At 33.6% G+C, this 21,241-nt stretch overlaps 1 protein-coding gene across 3 annotated transcripts in view; it reads right to left on the bottom strand.

Moving 5' to 3' along the window:
• Positions 1 to 6,987: 6,987 nt before the first annotated feature.
• The window catches only part of LOC130452160 (scavenger receptor class B member 1), a 99,755-nt gene continuing 85,501 nt past the window's right edge, over positions 6,988 to 21,241 (bottom strand). For all 3 annotated transcript variants that reach the window (XM_056791486.1, XM_056791483.1, XM_056791478.1), the window contains exons 5-12: positions 20,028 to 20,166; positions 19,730 to 19,933; positions 19,423 to 19,678; positions 18,658 to 18,795; positions 16,746 to 16,864; positions 14,859 to 14,984; positions 9,712 to 9,889; positions 6,988 to 8,018 (exon numbers count right to left, since the gene is read on the bottom strand). In XM_056791486.1, coding sequence (XP_056647464.1) covers positions 7,894 to 8,018; positions 9,712 to 9,889; positions 14,859 to 14,984; positions 16,746 to 16,864; positions 18,658 to 18,795; positions 19,423 to 19,678; positions 19,730 to 19,933; positions 20,028 to 20,166 — 1,285 coding nt within the window. In that variant the 3' untranslated portion in view covers positions 6,988 to 7,893. The remainder of the gene's footprint in view (positions 8,019 to 9,711; positions 9,890 to 14,858; positions 14,985 to 16,745; positions 16,865 to 18,657; positions 18,796 to 19,422; positions 19,679 to 19,729; positions 19,934 to 20,027; positions 20,167 to 21,241) is intronic.

Here is a 21,241-nt window from a genome sequence, read left to right as displayed (position 1 = left end):
GAGTGCGATTAATTTATTTATTTAAACACTAACACTTACGCACTAAACTATTCACCAACACTAATTTATTTAATTAATCTGTTCACTTGTCACTATCCCAATGCGTTTACAATGACATCAAATTGCTTACTACTCCCTCTGGCTGCTAGGGACTCGTTTTATATAATATCATCATATTGTAGAATGTTCGATTCCTGGAAATCTCTGTCGTAAACAAACAAAAAGACCGATTTAGAAAACAAAATGTGAATAGGCCACAAAGAAATAAGCAAACTTTCCAAGAAATACCCGGCGTGTCCATTAAACTTTAACTTCAACAACATATTGGAATAGAGCCAGCTTCATGGTCTTTATCAATGGATGAGTTCGTAACAGAATTATAATATAAATTTGTTAAATCGGCGTTTTTGAAGTTCTAGAGTCCATTTATCGAAGTTCCAAATGTCAGAAATGAATAATTTCGGTTATTAATAACTGGATTGCATCGGAACTACCAATTTGGCATTCTGAATTAAATTTACGAATAAATTATTAGTCCAGTTGATTGTAAAAAATATCGTATTTCATTCTAAAATATATTTTTCCCGAGTTATCAACCAGTTAGGATAACCTAACCTAATCGAAATTAAATTAGACTTAACCTATTCCAAGCTAAAGGGAATTTAACCTAATCAAAGTTAAAATAAACACGATCTAATTAAAGCTAAAGAGGAATTAACCCAGTTGAAGCTAAAGTGCACCTAACCTAATTGAAGCTAAAGTAAACTTAATCTAATTGAAGCTAATGTAAACCTAACCTAATTGAAGTTGAAGTAAACCTAATTTAATAGAAGCTAAAGTAAATTTGACCTAATTGAAGCTAGGGTAAACCTAACATAATTTAAGCTAAAGTAAACCTAATCTAATGGAAGCTGGAGTAAATCTAACCTTATGGAAATTAAAGAAAACCTAACCTAACCAGAAAATGGAGTCGTTTTTTGGTCTGATTAATATAAAAAGATTGTTTCAAATTCGATTCTAAATAAAAGTGAAATAAATAAAAACGTGAACAACAATTATATTTGGCTTTTTTCTTACTGTAGGTCTTTGCCTCCTTCATGCAAGCACTCATCTTCTAAAAATAGGTCCCTGAAAATATAGCCGGAACACAAACAATTTAATTATTGGTAAAACCGGATGTATTGATTTCAGACATCTGTCACCTTGATAACTGGATTCTACAACTTCGAAAACGCTAAAGTAGCGTATTTTCTTGATAAATTTTGGTGTATCTTTGAAGAAATCTGAAAAAATCTTTTCCTTATGATATCATTAAAATAAAAAAGGATATCAAAACACAAAAAATTATCAATCAAATTGAAAGATAACATTTATAACAAGATATGACATTTGACGTTCATATAATCCAAATTTGACGAAGTGTTAACATTTTATAAATCTATCGAGCTGCATTACCATCATATAATATATGATAAAAATATATCTATTTAAGCGTCATTATGACGAAGTACTTCAAAAGGAATTTAACATGAACGATTCTTTCGTAAGTTTTTACAACTTTTTTAAAAAACATATGATACTTTTTCTACTGGAATAAAATCTATTCCCATCGTAAGCTTTACAGAAGCAGAAGTTAAAGAGAAATGGTTAATGGTATTATTAGTACTTCAACATTGCTAGTTTTAAATTTATTTCATATCTTTGCAATTCGTTGGAATACGAGGAGAGATTATACAACCAGCATGATGAGTAACGGTATTATGGTCGCTGAAAAATACTCTATATACAGAACTGAATTAGAATTTCTGCAAACGTTGGTGATATTCATAATGAACACACTGTTTAAACTACCATTACACCAACACTCTCGATTACTCTGTCCAGTGTACCTTGAGTCTCTGAAGATGATAACTTGGCTATCGAAACGTGCCTTCTTAAGACATAATCTGTGATTTCTGTACCGAGCGATTTAAATCCGAATTTCCATAACTCAAGCAATCAACCCACGTCATCGCTATCTTCGTGAATGTCCAGACTTTCGACCAAGTCTGAAATGCCGGACTCGTTAATTGATATATTCATGTCTTACTGACTGCTCCATTATTGGTCAAAAGTTATTAGTATTATACCGCGGTCTATCCTCACCTCTAGGGAAAGAATAAAATCACGGATGGATGCAGGAAATGAGAGGGGGAATCTCGATTCTCAAAAAATTCAAACTATTGTCTTCAAGCATCCCAATATCCGGGCTTTCCTCAAAGGCAAAGAGGAAACTTCCCCCTCAACCCTTTCAGCTGCTAACGACGACCTCCCTGAGAACTACCTATCCTTCTTGGACACTTCTCCAATAGCCATTTGATAATACCCTCTAGGAAATCCCACCTCGTCGATCGTCGGTTTTCCTGTAACCTTGTGAACTGGTTCATCAGCCAAATGGACCGACGCATTCTGCGAAGAACCATTCGTTTGTCGGGACTTTCTTTTTCTTATTTCTTTCTTTTGCTATTTTCATTTTACTGCGTCCATACCACTGTACCATCCTAAATACTCCACTCCATATCAGGTAGTGTATCTCTTCCCCCACATGAATAATGGTTCCATCAAAATCACAAATAATCCAATCAACTTCTATCTCTTTCTCTCTCATAACATGTTCTTACTAAAATTGTTGATTTTAAGTATTAAGATTTTATAAAGCTGATCTAAAATATTACTAACGTTTTTTATTTGAAATAATTTTAGCCAATATCCGGTTGGAAAGTATGTCCTGCAGCATCAGTAGGATCTCAAAAATTTCCATATATCTGTTATATCACAGAAAGTTGTTGTGAAGCAGGATGTTGTGCCAATCGTACATATCATCATTTCAAATCGTGGTATTTCTGGTAGAAACGAACTTTATTTTAAATTTTTTCATATTATTTACATTGAAGTTTTATTGATTATCTTTATTCGACTATTTAACATTGAAAGACAAAACATTCCATTGTAAATACACACAATTTATGATTGCTTAAAATTAAAACAAACGCTGCTAGATGGCTATGGTAGTGGCATTCTGTCATCTGTTTTATTTATAGTGAATACATGATCTTGTTTGCTTCCTCGCATTCGTCTACCCACGTCGATTGAGGATGAATCACATCAATTCATGTAAATTCAACTGAATTGGCGTCTACTTTTGTCAGATCTTTTTGATTAACAGTCCTTTGAAGCCAATTGAAGTTGATTGAGTCTTCATGTTGATTGATATCTTCTGATGTCGATTGAGGTCGATTCACATCAATTCATGTCATTTCAGGTCAATTGGCGTCTACTTTTGTCAGATCTTGTTGATTAACAGTCCTTTGAAGCCGATTGAAGTTGATTGAGTCTTCATGTTGATTGATGTCTTCTGATTTCTATTGACGTCGAATCAAATCAATTCATTTATATTCAGGTCAATTGGCGTCTACTTTTGTCAGATATTGTAGTTTAATAGTCCATTGAAGCCGATTGTCACTTCATGTCGATTAATGTCTGTTGACAGAAATCAAAAACAGAATACATAACAAATCTTGTGTATGAAACCCTATGTATAGAAGGTGATTGTTTTGAAAAATACCTTCAGATCCAAAATTGCTGCTCGTTTGATAGGTGTTCGAAAAATGCATTCTACCGATGCTAATATACGGTGCTGAAACTTCAACCTCCTCAAAAATTGCATAAAGAATATCCAAATAATGTAAAGAAAATTGGTTCGAGCGATGCTAAGTGACAAATATAATATTAAGCAAGAATGGATGCGGTAGTAAAAAATGGTGGTGGTGGGTGGTGGATTATGTAGCCAGAAGAACACATAATCGGTGGGCCAAAATAATTATTGATAGAAGACCGAGAGAAGATGCCCTTAGAAGTAGTTGACGTTTACAAACACGATGATCTGACGATATTAAGAGGATGAGTCCCAGTTGAATGACAATTGTTAAGGACTGCGCAAAGAGTAAGGGAGGCCTAAGTCCAGCAGGGGACGCGATGGATGTTGATGATGATGATGGACTGTAGAAAAACACCGCTATGTTTTTTTATCTTCAAAGCTAGCGGTAAAAAGTGAAATTGTGGATCCAATTTTGAATTTATAAGATTAAAAAGTATGAAGATAGGTAATGAAGGGCCTGATTTTGTTCCTTGTCAATATTTATTTGTCTAAATTAAAAATATTTATCTAAATAAGTACCAAATGCAACTGCAACTGTAAATATAAGAAGTATAAACAGTTGTGTCTTTCTGTGTTAAATAGTCTAAAGTATAAGGTGGTGATGAAGATTATTTTAGGTTAATATTAATTTTGATATTCGGCATTATGTATTCTTGTGTTTGGTACTGTATGAAAATGGAAAGACTCCGAAAAAAACGCGAAAGAGAAGAATTGATGAACCGTAGTCGGTTTATGACGCAATCACCTTCGAGTTCACCTAGAGCTTTAGGCGACACATTTTGCGCGATAGAATTCGAAAAATTCAATAGAAACGGTAATATTTTCATATTTCATATATTTGAATGTATATTTTCCTATTTTTAGCAGAATTCGATAAAAAAGGACTTCCTAAATACGAAGAAGCCTTAAATATGCCTAAGATCAAATCTACACAAGTTGCGGAAGTTCATATTTACGATGATTTAAATACAGATGGGTTGCCTACTTATGACGACGTCAATAATAATAATAATAATAATAATAATGCTAATGTGAATAAATATTGAATAATGTATTTGTGGCAAAAAACAACTAAATATGAAAAGAGAAAATCTTTTTTACTTAACAAATAAAAATAAGTAGATGCTGCTATTGCAGCTAAAAGTCATATTACATACTTTTCTTTCAATCAATAATGCTACCTCAGCAGACCAACAGCCTCTCCAGACTTCTTTTTGTTCCCTAGGTTCTAGAGTATATCAAAAGGTCAACATTTGGAACACCCTGACAATATTAGAGTTGTTACGTTATTCTCCTTGAAGCCTTCCCTAGTAGAAAGCAAGGATAGTACTACTAGGGAAGCCTCATAAATAGGTAATGAACACAACATCCTACAGACCTTTGTATTTGCTTGACTGTATGGGAAAGCTTTTCCAAGCTTGGTTTACAGTTTGGAAAATCGATTATAGATGCTGTAAAACTTGTTATAAGTAACGCGAAAACTTCTAAAATATTTATTTATAATAATGAGAAGCTCTATCTCATTGTAACATTTGATTTAAGAAATAAATTTAACTCAGCTCCGTGGTTGGGGATTATACAAACGCTCCGAGACAAAATAAAATCACTATAATTAGAAAGTTTAGTAAAAAGCTGAGAAAATGGTAAAATGAAGATTGGAAAACCCTTCCTGATATGGTGACAAAAATAATAAATCATAAACAAGAAATATCTAGTAGATAGACCAAGATAAGTTAAAGCTTTTGACAAGGTCTAGGATGCCAACCTTCTGAATAAATTAAGATCGTATGGTTTGTCGTCCTCACTTATCGAACGGCTTTTCTCAAAGACTGATCCATTCAGGTCGTCATTAATGGACATTGACACTAATGAGTGGAGTGAAAGCAATCTGACTGAGTTTAATGCGGCGCAGGGCGCAGGTCATTTGGAGCTCGGCTCTCAAACATTACCTTGAGAATGTTCGACGAGATACAGAAGAGAGCAGTTATAAGGGATCCAGAGATGACCACAAATTTGGATAGCTTAGAACGTAGAATAAAGGCCGTTGTCTAATATAATCCCATCTAGAGCAGTATTTGCAAAACCTAGTCTAAAGGCAGACGTGCGAGCCTTTAAAATCAGCTACTAAAGCACGTCCTTCCCAAACACTACAGCCTACTAAAGTTCAAGATCAATATCCACAGGCAAGCACCACTAGAACTACTCGAGTGTACTCTTGTGCTTGCTTATCATATAAAAAAAGTATGATGAAGAAAATACCTTCTGGTAATTCAATTTCTTAAAGATGTTGATATTTTTGCTCTCCCGACCTATTATATGACAAAAAACGGGATTATCGTCAGACCCTAGCCGACGTACAGCTCCACCAGATTTTATTTTATTTCCGCTGAATAACATCCTCATTAAAGCCTTTTAGGAATCCTATACCGAATGGAAATCTTGACAGTGAAAGTGTATTGATCGAAGGATATTGAGAAAAAGTACCATTTTAATCAATAAATTTTTAAATACGAGGACCGTTTTTATTTCAACCTCCGATCGCTTCGTACAGAAGCTACGCGGGCGGAAGAAGGCGGAGATGCGTTGTAGGCGACTGCGAAGCTCTCGCACTACATATTCCGCTATTATTGACATTCGGGCGTCAGTCGGCGTTGTGATACAACCACGTAAACGTATCTACCATTATTGATGCTTATTTTCTACAGGCTGATGGCCGTAGTGCTGCACAAATCCATCGGATAATGAGGAAATCTTAACGAATGATGGTGTTGTACATGATGAAGAGGGCTAAGGACTCAAATCTGTCGTTTCAGATGATATCTGTCATTTCAGATGATCTAGTTCAACTAGTTGGCAGAATGGTTAAAGAAAACAACAAATTACTGCTTTGTCTACGGAATTTGCAGAAGTTTTAAGGTCTGTTTTGTAGTATATTGTTATTGAACGGTTAGGCTACATTGGCGACATTGAAAAGCTTGTCCACAGATATGATAAATGTCTCAATCTCTTCGGTGATTATCTCGTAAAGTGTACCAATCTTTTGGTAATGAAATTATTGTTTTATATGGACTTGTCTTTTATTTATAGTCTATCGAAGGTTGAAAAGAAAAACTGCCCTCGTATATACCTTAAAGTATTACTTTCCGGTCATACCTTGTATAACGTTTTGTAGCTGAATTTTCATTATATAAAAGTGTCACTGATGATTATTTTGAAAAGTCTTACTATTTATTTATCACTTACACTCAGGTATTGAATTTGGATGAGGATTTGATGGGTGGAAATAAAAGTTTTGTAAAAATATAAATATTTATATTTTATTTCCTATTAGAATGTATAAAATGCAAGAGTTGCACCTCTTTTATCACATTTCTATTTACAACATTGAGCAATAGTTGATAATATGTTGCTTCATTTAAACAAATATCCTTGTTAAAGATATTCACAATGTGAACAAAAAAAAATTACAAATAATATACAAAGACAAATCTTTGACTACAACAAATACACGGCGAATCCAAAATAAAAACATGAATTTGCATGAAACTTTACACCAGAGAGCAAGGGATTTTTCTTTCATAGTTCAAAGTAAATATCTTGACCCGCAAGAGATATTTAATTATATAGTTTTAATTAAAAATATGTTCAATGGCAAATGAAGGTTTTAAAAAATAATGCGTAGAAAATAAAAAAGTTCCTGTTGTCTTCTTTATTATTATTATAGAACTTTGAACTTATTCTAAGTGTTGTTTATTCTAACAACAATATAAATATTAATTAACCAACATTTTGAAAATGTTATTCTATTAATATTAACACCTAATCTACATTATGAATTATTTAATTATTCATGAAATTTTTATAAAACAATTTATTGAATGATCTCAGATCAAATTTCTTTTTTAAGTAGATCTTCCTCGATATTTGTTTTCTTTTATATTTTTCCTAACAAATATAAAACGAAAATAACTATCTCCAAATTGAAATAAATCTATCCTTGTTATTCCTACACTTACATTAAAGATATGATCCTCAAAACTACTTCACCCGATATTTTTATCTACCACATTTCAATTCGATATTTTCATTAATTGAATCACCATTGAACATAAAAACCGAACATGAAGCTTATGACAAGTCAACAAAATTATTAAAGAAATAAAATATACAAGAATTTGTTGAGTTGTTCGTTATGATCAGACTTCTACTTCATTCCCGTCTTCATTTAAATTTAGCAATGTGTATGTGTCTCTTCTGTGTATGAATCTATTGGAGGAACTGTACAGATATGCACTGCTACGTCTATGCAATTTTTTCATACCTAAAACGACAAAAATCTTTTTTAGAAACACAAGAAATATGTTAGTTAGTGTAAGTGTAAGTGTTAAATGTTAAGTGTCGTACTAAATTCTGTCGTAGGACACCACTTCATAATATTTGAAAATGTTTATAATGAAAACGAAAAAAAAAACCTCTTCAAATATTGATGGGAATGAAAAATAAATCGTAATACCAACACGTGACGTTGTAGAGAAATCTTTCACAAAATGGAACCAATGCGCCACCGTCTACAGGGCCTTATCATACTAGCGGATTGCGAGCGTCTTCAAAGTGGAGCGAGCGCGCAAGAATCACGCCGCGCACGGGCAGCGAATTCGCGAATAACCATTTTGTACTGCTGCCAACTTCAGTCCGTAACGAGACACGAGTGTGAGAGGACGTAGGTGCTCACTCGTATAATCAAATTTTGAAAAAAGACGTCATATCATCATATGTTCAATAGATATGCTCAAAACAATCCAGAGCCATCCCGGAAGAATTGAAGTTTAAAATACAATTTATAATGATTTTTTTGTTAAGGAGTGTATTTTGCACTGAAAACACGCGAAAAAAACTTTGCATTTCTGCCATGCGTTCGCGACATGCTCGCGGCGTGTTCGCGAGGCCTTCGATGCGCGCCCTCTCCGACTCGAAGCCGCTCGCAAACTGCTAATTTAATGAGACTAATGAGAGATTAATTTTTAACATCTGTCTAAGCCATTTCGTATCAAATACTTTATAAATGAAACAATATAATCAATGTATCGAAGGAAAGGGCATAATATGTTTTTTTTTGGTTTTTTGGGGCTTCGTCTACACCTTCAGCTGGATTAGGAAATAGACACGATATCATTATAAGCTTCGGTCTTCTGTTAATTGGACTCAAACATTTTTTGGTTTAAGAGGATTGTTTGCAGACCCTATTCATTAAGTACACTACCGGCCAAAAGTTTTTATTTACCCACCCCCATAATCATTGAATTTCGAAAGATCGAAACGAAATAGTCGAAATTTATACGAGCGCATATCGATGAGTGCGACAAGCTAAAACTTGTAAGTACCGACTGATTTGTTTGTTATTCTTCGACTATGAATTATTTTTTCAGTGTTAATGATTGTAGTTTAGTCCCAATTAGCTCTATGAGACGCAAAAACGTGCTGCGATGTATACTTTTTGAACCTAGACATTTTTTGTAAAGTTCGTAAACGAATTGTTTTCGTTCTCGTAAATTCGGACTTGTAAGTTTTGAAATGGGTAGAACCCAAGAAATATCGCTCGAAAATAGTTCCTTAATCGCAAGTCTTCATAGTTTAAGCAAAAGTGACCGTACCATTAACTCCGAATTAAAAATATCTCGTCGTATCGTGATGATTAATGATTTTTTTGCTTGAAAATATGGCTGACATAAAGATGGGTGAAATATGGTGTCAACAAGATTGCGCTGAGTGCTATAAAGCGACAGCAATCGAAGAAAATTGTTCAAAAATTATGCATTGAGAATGCACTTTACCAAAAATAGACATATACGCGACATCTTTATCGTTTTTTCCAATAAAAGAGTTTTATTAATGAAACATTTGATTTTCTATAATTTTAAGTTCCATCGGGCTTAAAAATATATTATAGAAATAATTTTTTCAAATTTAATGTAGTTATTGCAATTAGTATTCTATAAAAATAATATTCCGTTTACCTATTTCAATAGTTTCCTTGGTGAATACCAAAGATTTGTAAGCATTGACGAAGACACCGAGTATAATACAGGTTCCTATAAATATGCATCCGTACGTCATGACGGGACAAGCTATATCGGCAAAAGTTGTCGCTAGATATATCCATCTCCTAATAGATGGGGTTAAATCATCCATACCCTGTAACATGAATTTTTGAAATATATATCGGATAGTACCTGTATAATTATTAAGAAATTTCGTATAGTTTGATTCACACAGTTGTTTATGATGGTAAGTCAATCTTAGCTTTATTTTTTTAAATTGGACTATTTTTAATTCCAATTTTAGAACAACCAATGAATTTCAATTTTACTTTATTTACAAAATACAGAGTGTACTAACCTTACTGGTTATGTAAGTTAATTTTCCTACAACCACTTATGAAAATAATAGATTGCACATTAAATTTAACTTAAAAAAGTAGCTTATCTGGCTGAGTGCCGAAATGCAAAAGGCCAAATTTAAGAAGACTGAAGAAATAGACAATATGATTTTTTGAGGTTATAATAAAATTTAAATTTTGTTGTGATTTGCATTCAAACACATACTAGTGTCTACAAGATAATTTAAACGTTTAAACTAAGTGTTATTACTATTACTGGATAATGTATGAAGTAGTTGAATTAAAATTTATTCTCCATAGTGAAGAGAAACATTCTTTATGACTGTCTTGATTTTACTAACATAAAAGTTTATATACTTTTGTTTAATTGACTTTCTTATTTAAAAAATACGTTTTTTGAAGAATTTTTTACGTGGTCGTAGGAAGAATAGTGTACACAACCGTTTTGTAAAAAGTGTATACGTAATGCAGATGTCGAAAATTATAGTTTGCATAAAAACCACTGAGCTTAGATATGAGGTGATAAACGTAATTTTTTTTTGTTGGCATAGGGTTACATGTTTTTTAGATTTTTTAGTACATTTTACATTTTTTAAAACTTTTCAAACATTTAGGTAACAACAGTCTTTATTCAGAAAATTCTTGGTTAAAAAAAATTGATTCTATCTAATTTATCAAAAAAGTTGTACCCCTATAAATAGTTATATGATGTTCCAAATGAAGTTCTATTGGAATTCATCGTAGATTATAAAAATGCAATAATATACAGAGTGTCGCATCGAAAAAAACATATATCGGAAGTCCCCTATACAAATATTCTTTCTGATAAACATGTTGATTTAATTCACTGTCTTATATATATCAAACAGTTTTGTCATGAATTATTTATTGGATCACAAAGTTTACTACGCTTTTTATATTTTAAGGCCGAATCGATTTGGCTCAAAATTAGTGGGGAGGTAGCTTAGGACCAGGTGAAGGTCTTAGTGTAGTCGTTAATTTATTAAATATCGTACGAGGGTAGTTACTTAATTTTCGAGATATACCAACACTGAAAACATCGATACTGTACGTAAACTGATATTGCAAGAATCAACAAAATCTCGTCTCGATTAGTGCAAAGAATCGTGAAAAAATTCAATCGCGATGCTTCGAAAGACATTTACGAGATCTGGTAAATTGTTGGTCTTACCAAATTCGTAAGCCAAATTGGTTATATTTCTATAACCGATTGTTTTGCAAATCTATTGTGAAAGTTGGGGAAAAACGTCCAAAGCCTTTGCCAAAAACTTTTATTTTGATCTTGTCTTCTCGGAGTCGCGAAAAATGAAGTGTTTAAAGTTGCAAGCCTAACTATGGTTATGGTTATTGGTTACTGCTTCGATAGCTAATCTAAATCTTCACTCAAAGACTGCCTATTGTCTTTTATACCGGCTAGGCGACGAATCATGGATTTATGCATTCGAAGCAAATGGCGGCCTGTTTTACCGAAATAATTAGACATTTCACCGCCGTTCCGTCAGAGCAATATAGAAAGGTCAATTCTGAATGGTATAACAGCATTCTGTTGTTATAAGTGCTCTCATGTTTCAATTAAAACAAAAACGTTTTTGAACAGTTAAAATTAATAAGTTATCAGTCGTACAATCCTTGTTTGACAGCCAATCTTTTTTTTTAATTACCGCAGATCAAAAATAAATTGCGAGGTAAATGTTTTTCTAAATCTGAAGAAACGGTTGATGCGTTATAATCACATGTTTTAGAGGTTCAAACGCATGTAAGAGTGTATTTATGTAAAAACAATAAAGTCATATCCAATTTGAAATATTTGTTTTTATTTGTCCTTTTCAAAACATAAGTAGCAACCCTCGTATATTCGATGAATTGTCTCGAGAGATATTCTGAGAATGAAAGTTTTGAATTGGCAAAACATATTAAAAAAAATGTTTAAGGTCTTTAATCTTGAGTATCAAAATCAGTTGAAGGTTAAAAATTGTATTAACAAGAAAGTGGAATAACCTTTTTCAGGGTTAGAATCGAATAAAAAGGTGCGTTAATCTGAGGAAAGTTTGTTGAAGGCGAATCAAAAAATTTCCAGTTTTAAATGTAACTTTTTAAATATAGATGGTATAAATCGAATCGTCCTTGTAAAAAAATATCACAGGTAAAAAAACAAAACGGAATTTATCAGCTTGTTCTTTCTTTGGTAAATTAACAGAGGTATTTATACAGAAAAAAATAAGTAATAATATATACAAAGAGAAGCACAATTGGATGATAAAATTTTTCATAAACAAACAAAAGTTTTGGTATTAAATAATATCAAAAATTATGTAATTTCACTTAAAATAAATGTTTCTAAGATCTAATAAGCAATATGATTGAAATTGAATAATTTCGTCTGTTTTTTCACGAAATTCATCAATTATAGTTCAGTTGATCGTTCGCAATTTGGCTTTAGAAACGGAATGGAAACTCTGAACGCTGTTTTCTCCTTGAATGTGTCGACTCAGAGATATAGAGACATGTATTTGCATGCTTTATTGACTATAAAAAAGCTTCTTTTGACTGTGTGTCACACCAAAAAATGATCAATATCCTAAAATCAACCGCGATCGATGCACAAGATCCGAAGATCATAACCGGATTTTACTGGCACCAAACAGCAACAGTCAATGCGACCTAAAACTCGAAATCAGATCAACAATTGAGAAACGCGGAAAACTCTAAACAGCTTCAGACACTTCTGGCTAACCGCAACATCAGCCTGGAACTCCGGATCAGAATGCTTCGCTGTTACATCTTTTCTGATCTTCTTTACGGATGCGAACGCTGGACTATGGATGCGGCCTTAGAGAAACGAATGCTGCGGATATCTTGGACGGAACATAAGACAAACATAAAGGTCCTACTACAAATGGATAACTTCTCACAACAATCAAGGAGAGAAAGTTGCAGTCTAGGACATATAATAAAAGGCGAGCGATAAGAGAAGGGAAGATCGAAGGAAAATGCTCGGCCGGCCGTAGACAAAATTCATGGCCGAAAGACTTGCGCAGACGACTCGGACAGACGTCTACATAAATTTTCAGAGCTGCGGTCTATCGTGCGACAATAGCCATTTGGATCGTTAATATTGGTAAACAAAATCTAAACTATTCACGTAGTCCTAAATAATTTTGTAAATACACTGGAGAGCAAAAAATTGAGATCCCTTCAGAAATTGCGAATAATTCAGGAATTGCGAATAATTTTAGCATCAATATTGATAAGGATTTTTCATTGATCATTATTGATAAGAATTAATAGGCGTTAAAGCAAATTTTGCAAAGTGTAGTGATTTAACGGGCCCATAATGCCTTTAGATCCGATTGTTATGGTAAGAATTGTTGCGCTGTTACAAGATGGTCGAGGGCAACGTGAAACTGCAAGAATTGTTGATGCTAGTCTTTGTGGTGTACGAAGGGTGTACCTGCGCTTTCTGGAGACTGGCCTGATCACTAGAAGACCAGGGTCTGGGTGAAAAAGAGTTACCACTCAACGAGATGACCGTTTTTTGGTGTTCACAAGTTTGCGGAATAGGACAGCTACTAAGTGAAATCAGTTGGCAGAGGTGAGAAATGTCAACGTTAGTGAATAGACCGTTAGAAAAAGACTTCTTGCTGCTGGACTGTCACGCAAAAGAATGGCTACAGGTCCCCCGTAGCAACGCCAGTATCGGACTGCAAGATTGACATTTGCCAGAGATCACGTTCTTTGGAATGATGATGACTGGAGCTGGGTATTGTACTCAGATGGGTCGCGATTTTGCCTCACTGGTTCAGATGGACGTCGACGAGTGTGAAGAAGACCTGGGAAAAGATATGCTGAAGTTTGCATTGACGAGCGTCTTCCATTTGGTGGTGGGTCAGTTATGGTTTGGGCGGAAATCACTGCACAAGCTCGTACAGAGTTGGTCTTCATAGAAAATGGGTCCCTAACCTCTCAGAGGTACATTATGGTATATGGATGAGGTATAAATTAGGCGGTTTGACTGACCAGCCCGCAGCCCAGACTTGAATCATATAGAACATGTCTGGGACGAGTTGGGACGACTTATTCGCAGACACACACCAGCACCAAGAACTGTCCAGGAGTTGAGAAGATTGCTGTTGCAGGAATGGGATAACATCGACCAGAATGTGATCCGCAACTTAATTCAAAGTATGCCGCTCGGACTTCAAGCAGTTATCAATGCAAGAGGAGGGAGTACACGTTATTAGAGTCGAGTTTTTTTATTTTGTTCGTTCCATATTTTCCCTAACAAAAAAATGTTGAATTTCGCCCAAAATGTTAATTTGTTGCTTTTTCAGAATAAATCATTAAATCCAAGAAAAAAATGCATTCTTTAGTATAGATATTGTACAGTTTGCGAATACTATCTGAAAACGTAAAATTTCAAAGGACATGAAAATTTTAAGGTGACCTCAATTTTTTGCTCGCCAGTGTATAACCTAGAAAAGCTACTGTGAGATATTGTGCTGAATGTTAATTAATTATTGTCAATTTGTAAGAATTTTTGCAAGTAATTATAAAATGTCGATTATCATAAAACTTTAATAGACAATAGAATCATAATGGGACAAATTTGTTCAGTGAAAAGTATGTTACAGTATGTAAAACATTTATTTCACCTCTACCCTTCATAATAAACAATATAAGGCAATCGGTTTAATAAAATTTAGTTAAAGAATTGTTTTAGGTTAGGTTAGGTTACGAACTTACCTCTTCGATCCACATTATTGGAAAAATAATACTGGGAAAATCTTTGACTATGGTAATATATGGTGCTTTATCTACTTTCAAATTTAACTGTACCCTGATTTGACCCTCCAGAGGCACGCCAAGTTTCTAGAAAGAAGAATATACATTTGAATAGTCGAGATTACTTGATATTATTCATTTTATTCGCTGTAGAACACGTTGTCCTAATAAAACATGTTCGGGATTTGAAATTCTGTGTTTTTGGAACAGAGATAACCTCTAATCTACGTGGTTTTCTATGTAATTGTATTTGAAAAACGTGGTAGTTGACTTCATACTCACAAATATCCAAAATAAACCTTCGGCATTTGACACGTCCAGAAGATATTCAGAATATATTCGGAATGTGTCCGAATTATCTACCGCGAACGAAGCTATTCAACACTATGTTTATGTCAAAATCAGTTGATTTTGACCCTTGTACAGTAAACAAATGATTGGATGAACGAAAAATTTTTTATTATCGTATTATTGGAAGTAATTTGCTAAAAACTTTTTTTGTTGTGTTGTAAAATGTGATAATTAAGATAAATTAAATTTCTCTTGTCTTCTAAGAAAATAAACTTGAATTTATGAATTTATGGAAAAAAACTGCAAAATTAACACTCGAAGTTACCTATTTTCATCAATTTTTTGTTAGTTTTAATAAAACTACTGTTTTCGTCAGTATCAGTGTAAAAATTTGCTCCATAAACATGAAAATCTGAATTTTCTTATTAGTATTTTCCGAAGAGGCAAGTAGTACAATAAATCGACACAATTGTCGCTACTGGGATCGAAAAAAATCCTCACTGAATCCAGATAAAAAACACCCACCAACCAAAAAAATTAATGTTTGGGTGAAAATCTTCAAGGGAAGATTTATTGTTCTTTATTTTTCCGCGAGAATTTAACAGCTGAAGGAAATTTGGTACATATTGGTATGACAGTGCTTCTGGACCTAATTGCGTCATTATCGAATCCAAATAATAGGAAAAAAATCGGATCTCAGTATATGGTGTCAACAAGATGATGCACCATCCATGGTATAGCTAAAAGTGCTGCTATCACGATCAATGATCTGTTTACAAGGCGAATTTGGCAGTGATGGATAGAGACACTTCAATGCACACATCAATGGATTTTCTGCCTCTTTACTAAACAACTGCTCCATTTAAAGAGGCGCGAGATCCGATTAATAACTGGACACGGTTATCTAAGACGCCATCTCCACATTATGGACATCACGTAAGATCCGGAGCGCCGCTGGTGTTTGGAAGAGGATGAAAATGCAGACCACGACAAATTTGAGTGCCCAATACTCAACGAGCCAAAACACCTGAGATATAGGCATTTGGTGGGGCACGACGACCCTATTTGAAGGCCCGGTCACTGGACCATTCACAATATTACTATGAACTACCAGTTTGAAGGAAGGTGCATTGAAAGACGTGAATATATGGAGTGGCCACTTAGGTCACTTGTCTTGTTTTTATCTTTAGGGATATTTAAAAAGTAGAGTCTACGTTAAGCGACATCATAGAAGATTTATTGGTATGAATTGGACATGAATTAAAAGCTCTGTAAATCAGATCTACTATCTTCTTCGTCTATATCTGATAGAGGCCTTGACAGAGTTCGATTTGAATTCCTGTAAGAAATAATTTTGGTTTAACATATTTTTCATTCGGTAATCTATCCACAAGCGTCTATGTTTTTCGTGATTTGTCTATGGAAATTTTTTGCCGGGTATTTATGCCATTATTTTTTTATGTTGTATTTGCATATTACATCATTAATAAATTATTTTGGAATAGTTAATCGAATCGAATCATCGATAATACTGAATGTATTAAATCAATTACTTACTGTTTGTATTTTGAAATACGACTGGTGTTTATCTCTGTTAGGTTGTAGTCCTTCGAATCGTTCAGATAGACTCGGATCAGCATCCAAAAAGTGTGGAAAAGAAATGTAAACTGGCGAATCTATAAAGAATCGATGAAAAAATATTTTAAATTTTAAACAGTGATAGTTAATTAGTTTGTTTTTCCAACTATACTCGATAAAAGGTATAAGAAAGGGTCAAAATACGAGTGAACAAGTGGGCTGTAGATTGGAACAATTATTTACGAGAAGAATATGCAGCAAAGTTCACGTAGAGCTGGTAGTACAAGAAGTTACCAACCAAATCCACTACTAGAGGAGTTGTTAACGCAACGAAACGCGAAAAGATTGAAAAAAAGTTGGCCAAAAGACCAAATATGAGGTTGCTTCACTGGATGTGGATTTTAAAGAAAAATGGCGTAAAAAACTATTGGACGGAAAATGTACTAGGGTCTGGCCAGCGAAGAAAATTTATTTTCCAGCAGTTCTCGAAGCTGGGCAAGGAGTATTTGAAAAATTTGGAAAGGGACCTCAAACAGATTGAGTTGTGGGAAAAATTAGACGGGGAAGACAGAAAGCTTTATTCGCAAAAAGGAATCCGCGTTAGTTGAGGACAACAACTTGGTATCTGTGCTAATTGGTTTAAAGTAAATTTTTTATCAATTTCCGCGAGACGTTATTCTTTAAAGTATGGTATCAACGCGCTAATTTTATTTTTCTTGCTTTTCCTTGTGTTAAAATTCTTGGTTTCACTTTTTGGAAGGTTCAAACTTGGTTCTCATTATTCACATTTGGCTGTAGAATGATAAATGCTTCTACGTGAAATATTTTGGTTTTGAAAAATATTATCAGGTCAAAGTAAGACACGATAAGCTGATTTACAGGAAGGGTCTAGACGAGAATGACCTCAAAATAATACGGACGCTTTATGTTAACCAAACTGCAGTGGTGAGAACTGAAACCGGCAAAAGTTTTTGCCAAAGCGTTAGATGAAGCAAGAGAAAATGATGATACGGTCTTAATTACAGACAGTGAACAGGATCTCCAAGCAGTCTTAGATCGCAAAAAAATTATAGGAGAAGATTATGGACTTATCATCAACATCAAAAAGACCAAAACCACGATTGTCTCCAAAACATCCATCCATCCTCCCATGTCTATCAAGGTAAATGGTGGCATCATCGAAAATGTCGAGATATTTAAATAAATGAGGTGTTGGATAACAAAAGATATAGACTCCGATATAGAAATAAGATCACGCATCGAGCAAGCAACAAATGTCTTTCGAAAAATGAGAAAATTGTTTACATCCCGAGCACTCGACCTTAAAATCCGGTACCAGATGATGAAATACTTGAAGGAGGCTTGGATCTTTAAGGTGAGCTCACTATGGCGCTTAGAGATTTTCGATCTTTCGGAGGATGCTGAGAATTCCTTGGGCCGCTCATATCAATAACGAAGAAGAACTTATAGAGTTAAGAAAAACTCGAAAAACCTCGTATCTGGGACATATATATAGAAATCACAACTACAAATTTTTGCACCTTCTAATCGAAGGGAAAATCGAAGGAAAACGTGGTCCTGGCAGATGAAAGGCTTCGTGATGACTTTGTTGGGGTTATCGCCAACCTTCCTTAGAAGAGGGCACCCAAATAAGAAGATGTCAGGCTTGGGAATTTATCCAACCAATTTAAAAATGCTTCTTCTTATTTCCATTTCATGAAATATTTTAATTCAACTGATTAATGTAAACAATATTTTATTTAAAAAGATATTTTGATATTGTATTATAACAACTTATTCTTAAATTCCTAAATTCTGAATTAAAACTATTGCGACATACGTTAGTCATAAAATAATTATTGAAATACCATAAAAATGATGCTTTACTTACCAAACTGACAAGGACTAATATTTTGTAATCCTTTGGGTGGGCAAAATTCATTTCCGGGACAAAAACACTTGTTATCCGGATTTTTATCGACTGTTTCGAACACATCGTCTGGCGGAGTGTATAAATCGGCAGAAATACCTAGAAAATCGCAAATATCGTCAAAATCGACACTACCATTTACCTGTACATGAGTATTTACTAAAATAAAGACAAACTTAAATTGGAAAAAATGCCTGCAGTTATGAGTTAAGTCGTTAGGGATATCTTCAAAAGAGGAATAAAATATTTAACTCAGATTTAAAACGGAGCTCTTAGTATAAGGTTAGTAATCCATAGTATGGAATATATACCAAATATTATTAATTCTAAAACTTGGTAAACACCTTTTCGGTGCTTTTCGTGACTTTCGGCCAGCAAAACATCTACGACGAATTTTAATTGTAAATATCTCGAAACTCAATTCGAGATATTATTTATCAAAACAACTTAACTGAGTGGTTGTTCAAAGTCAATTATTATAAAATGGATCCAAGCATCAAGTTGGAAGTTTGTATAGAGTTTGTTGAGACTTGAAACTGACGCGCGCATAAAGATTTTTTTCGAACGCACTGTATTTATGAGGCCAAATAGACTGCACCCCGCACCCCAAGTGAATATTAATGGATAATAATAATAAAAGTCATTTTAATGTTGAATAATTCACTTATTGTATTAAAAATGATTCAAGATTTCAAAATAAATAAAAATATTATTTATGAAACTTACCATGTTTAGATATGGATTCTCTGTATTGCAAAGGAAATATTCTGCACACGTCTTTGTCATATATATAAACGAAATCTTCATTAGTAAAATATCTAGGAGGGAAAAAAGATCCTTCACTGGATTTTAATTTATTACACGGAGCTTCTGGCCAATACGGAAGAGTGTCTTTACCATTGAGTTTATTTATAAGTCCGAATTCATGCATTCCACTCACCCCTGTATAAATGTTATGAACCTCCGGTAGAGTTCCGTTACGCTAAAATGAAAGATAGTTTAGATTGACCCCGGTAAAACAACTGTCGCTTACTTTGATGAGTAGACCCATTTTTTCGGCCGGTCTCTTATATTTTGGGTAAAATTGATGGGCAAGTGACACCAATTTATCTTCGTATCCAAATACTAGTTCGTCTGCTGTAATACTGACAAAAGGCTGGAAACTACCCATGCTAAGCATCACCGATATACTCTTCTGAATAAAATAACCTAAATTGTTCGATTGTGCAGCTAATGTCTGTAAAAAATAATCCAATTCATACTACTATCAAATTCTTTCGAATAATCTCCAAATTTGTATGAACGGACTATAACTTTAAACTTAAACTCACCAATAATGGAATGTTCGGGACGATGATTTTTTCGTTTTTGTTTACTGACATCTCTGGGACAAACTGTAATATTTTTTTATGTTGAAAAGACACAGTTCCGTTATCGTGAAATTGTATATTTATTTTTTCCATGTCTTCTCTGTAACAAATAAAATATTCACTTATTTTTGTACTTCATTAATTTCAAAAATCGTTTCAAATATATAAAATAACTGCGCTAAAACAGTGACGCACATAACCTCACAATTGAAGGAAACGAAATTTTCAACTAAATAATTTCAAATATTTTGAAAACTTTAAGAACCACTCTTATTTTTAGGAACAAAACCACTATCTTCGGAAAATTATATTGGTTACAATAACAATCAGTTTCAACATGCTTTTATCAGTTTCACTTGTAGTAAATTTGTAAACGACTTTTTGTATCATGATTAATTTCGCCAGAGTTCATAAATTTGTTTTTGTATTTTTTGAATTAACGCAGTTCCAGACATACAAAATTGCGATGCAACCATCAAGAGGTACAAATTAAAGACGGAACATGAGTAGAAAAAAAAAATAATACACAGTTTAAAAACACCGAATAACAATCAGTTTGAACATGCTTTTATTAATTGCACTTGTAGTAAATTTGTAAATGACTTTTTGGCCTCGATCTTGTTCTTGCCATACTTTGAATGTTCAGATTTAATTTGAACTTTGCAAAATAGTTAAAGACTGACGATAATGCAACAATTCGTTCAAAATATTTGATTATCTTGATTAATTTTGCCAGATTTCATAAATTTGTTTTCGTTTTTTTTTGAATGAACGCAGTTCCAGACATACAAAATTGCGATGCAACCATCAAGAGGTACAAATTAAAGACGGGACATGAGTAGAAAAAAAAATAATACACAGTTTAAAAACACCGAATAACAATCAGTTTGAACATGCTTTTATTAATTGCACTTGTAGTAAATTTGTAAATAACTTTTTGGCCTCGATCTTGTTCTTGCCATACTTTGAATGTTCAGATTTAATTTGAACTTTGCAAAATAGTTAAAGACTGACGATAATGCAACAATTCGTTCAAAATATTTGATTATCTTGATTAATTTTGCCAGATTTCATAAATTTGTTTTCGTTTTTTTTTTTTGAATTAACGCAGTTCCAGACATACAAAATTGCGATGCAACCATCAAGAGGTACAAATTAAAGACGGGACATGAGTA

Source organism: Diorhabda sublineata, chromosome 1, assembly GCF_026230105.1.
Source record: "Diorhabda sublineata isolate icDioSubl1.1 chromosome 1, icDioSubl1.1, whole genome shotgun sequence".
Lineage (NCBI taxonomy): Eukaryota > Metazoa > Arthropoda > Insecta > Coleoptera > Chrysomelidae > Diorhabda > Diorhabda sublineata.
The sequence above is the reverse complement of the archived record's forward strand: the minus strand, read 5'-3'. Positions and strand labels throughout refer to the sequence as shown.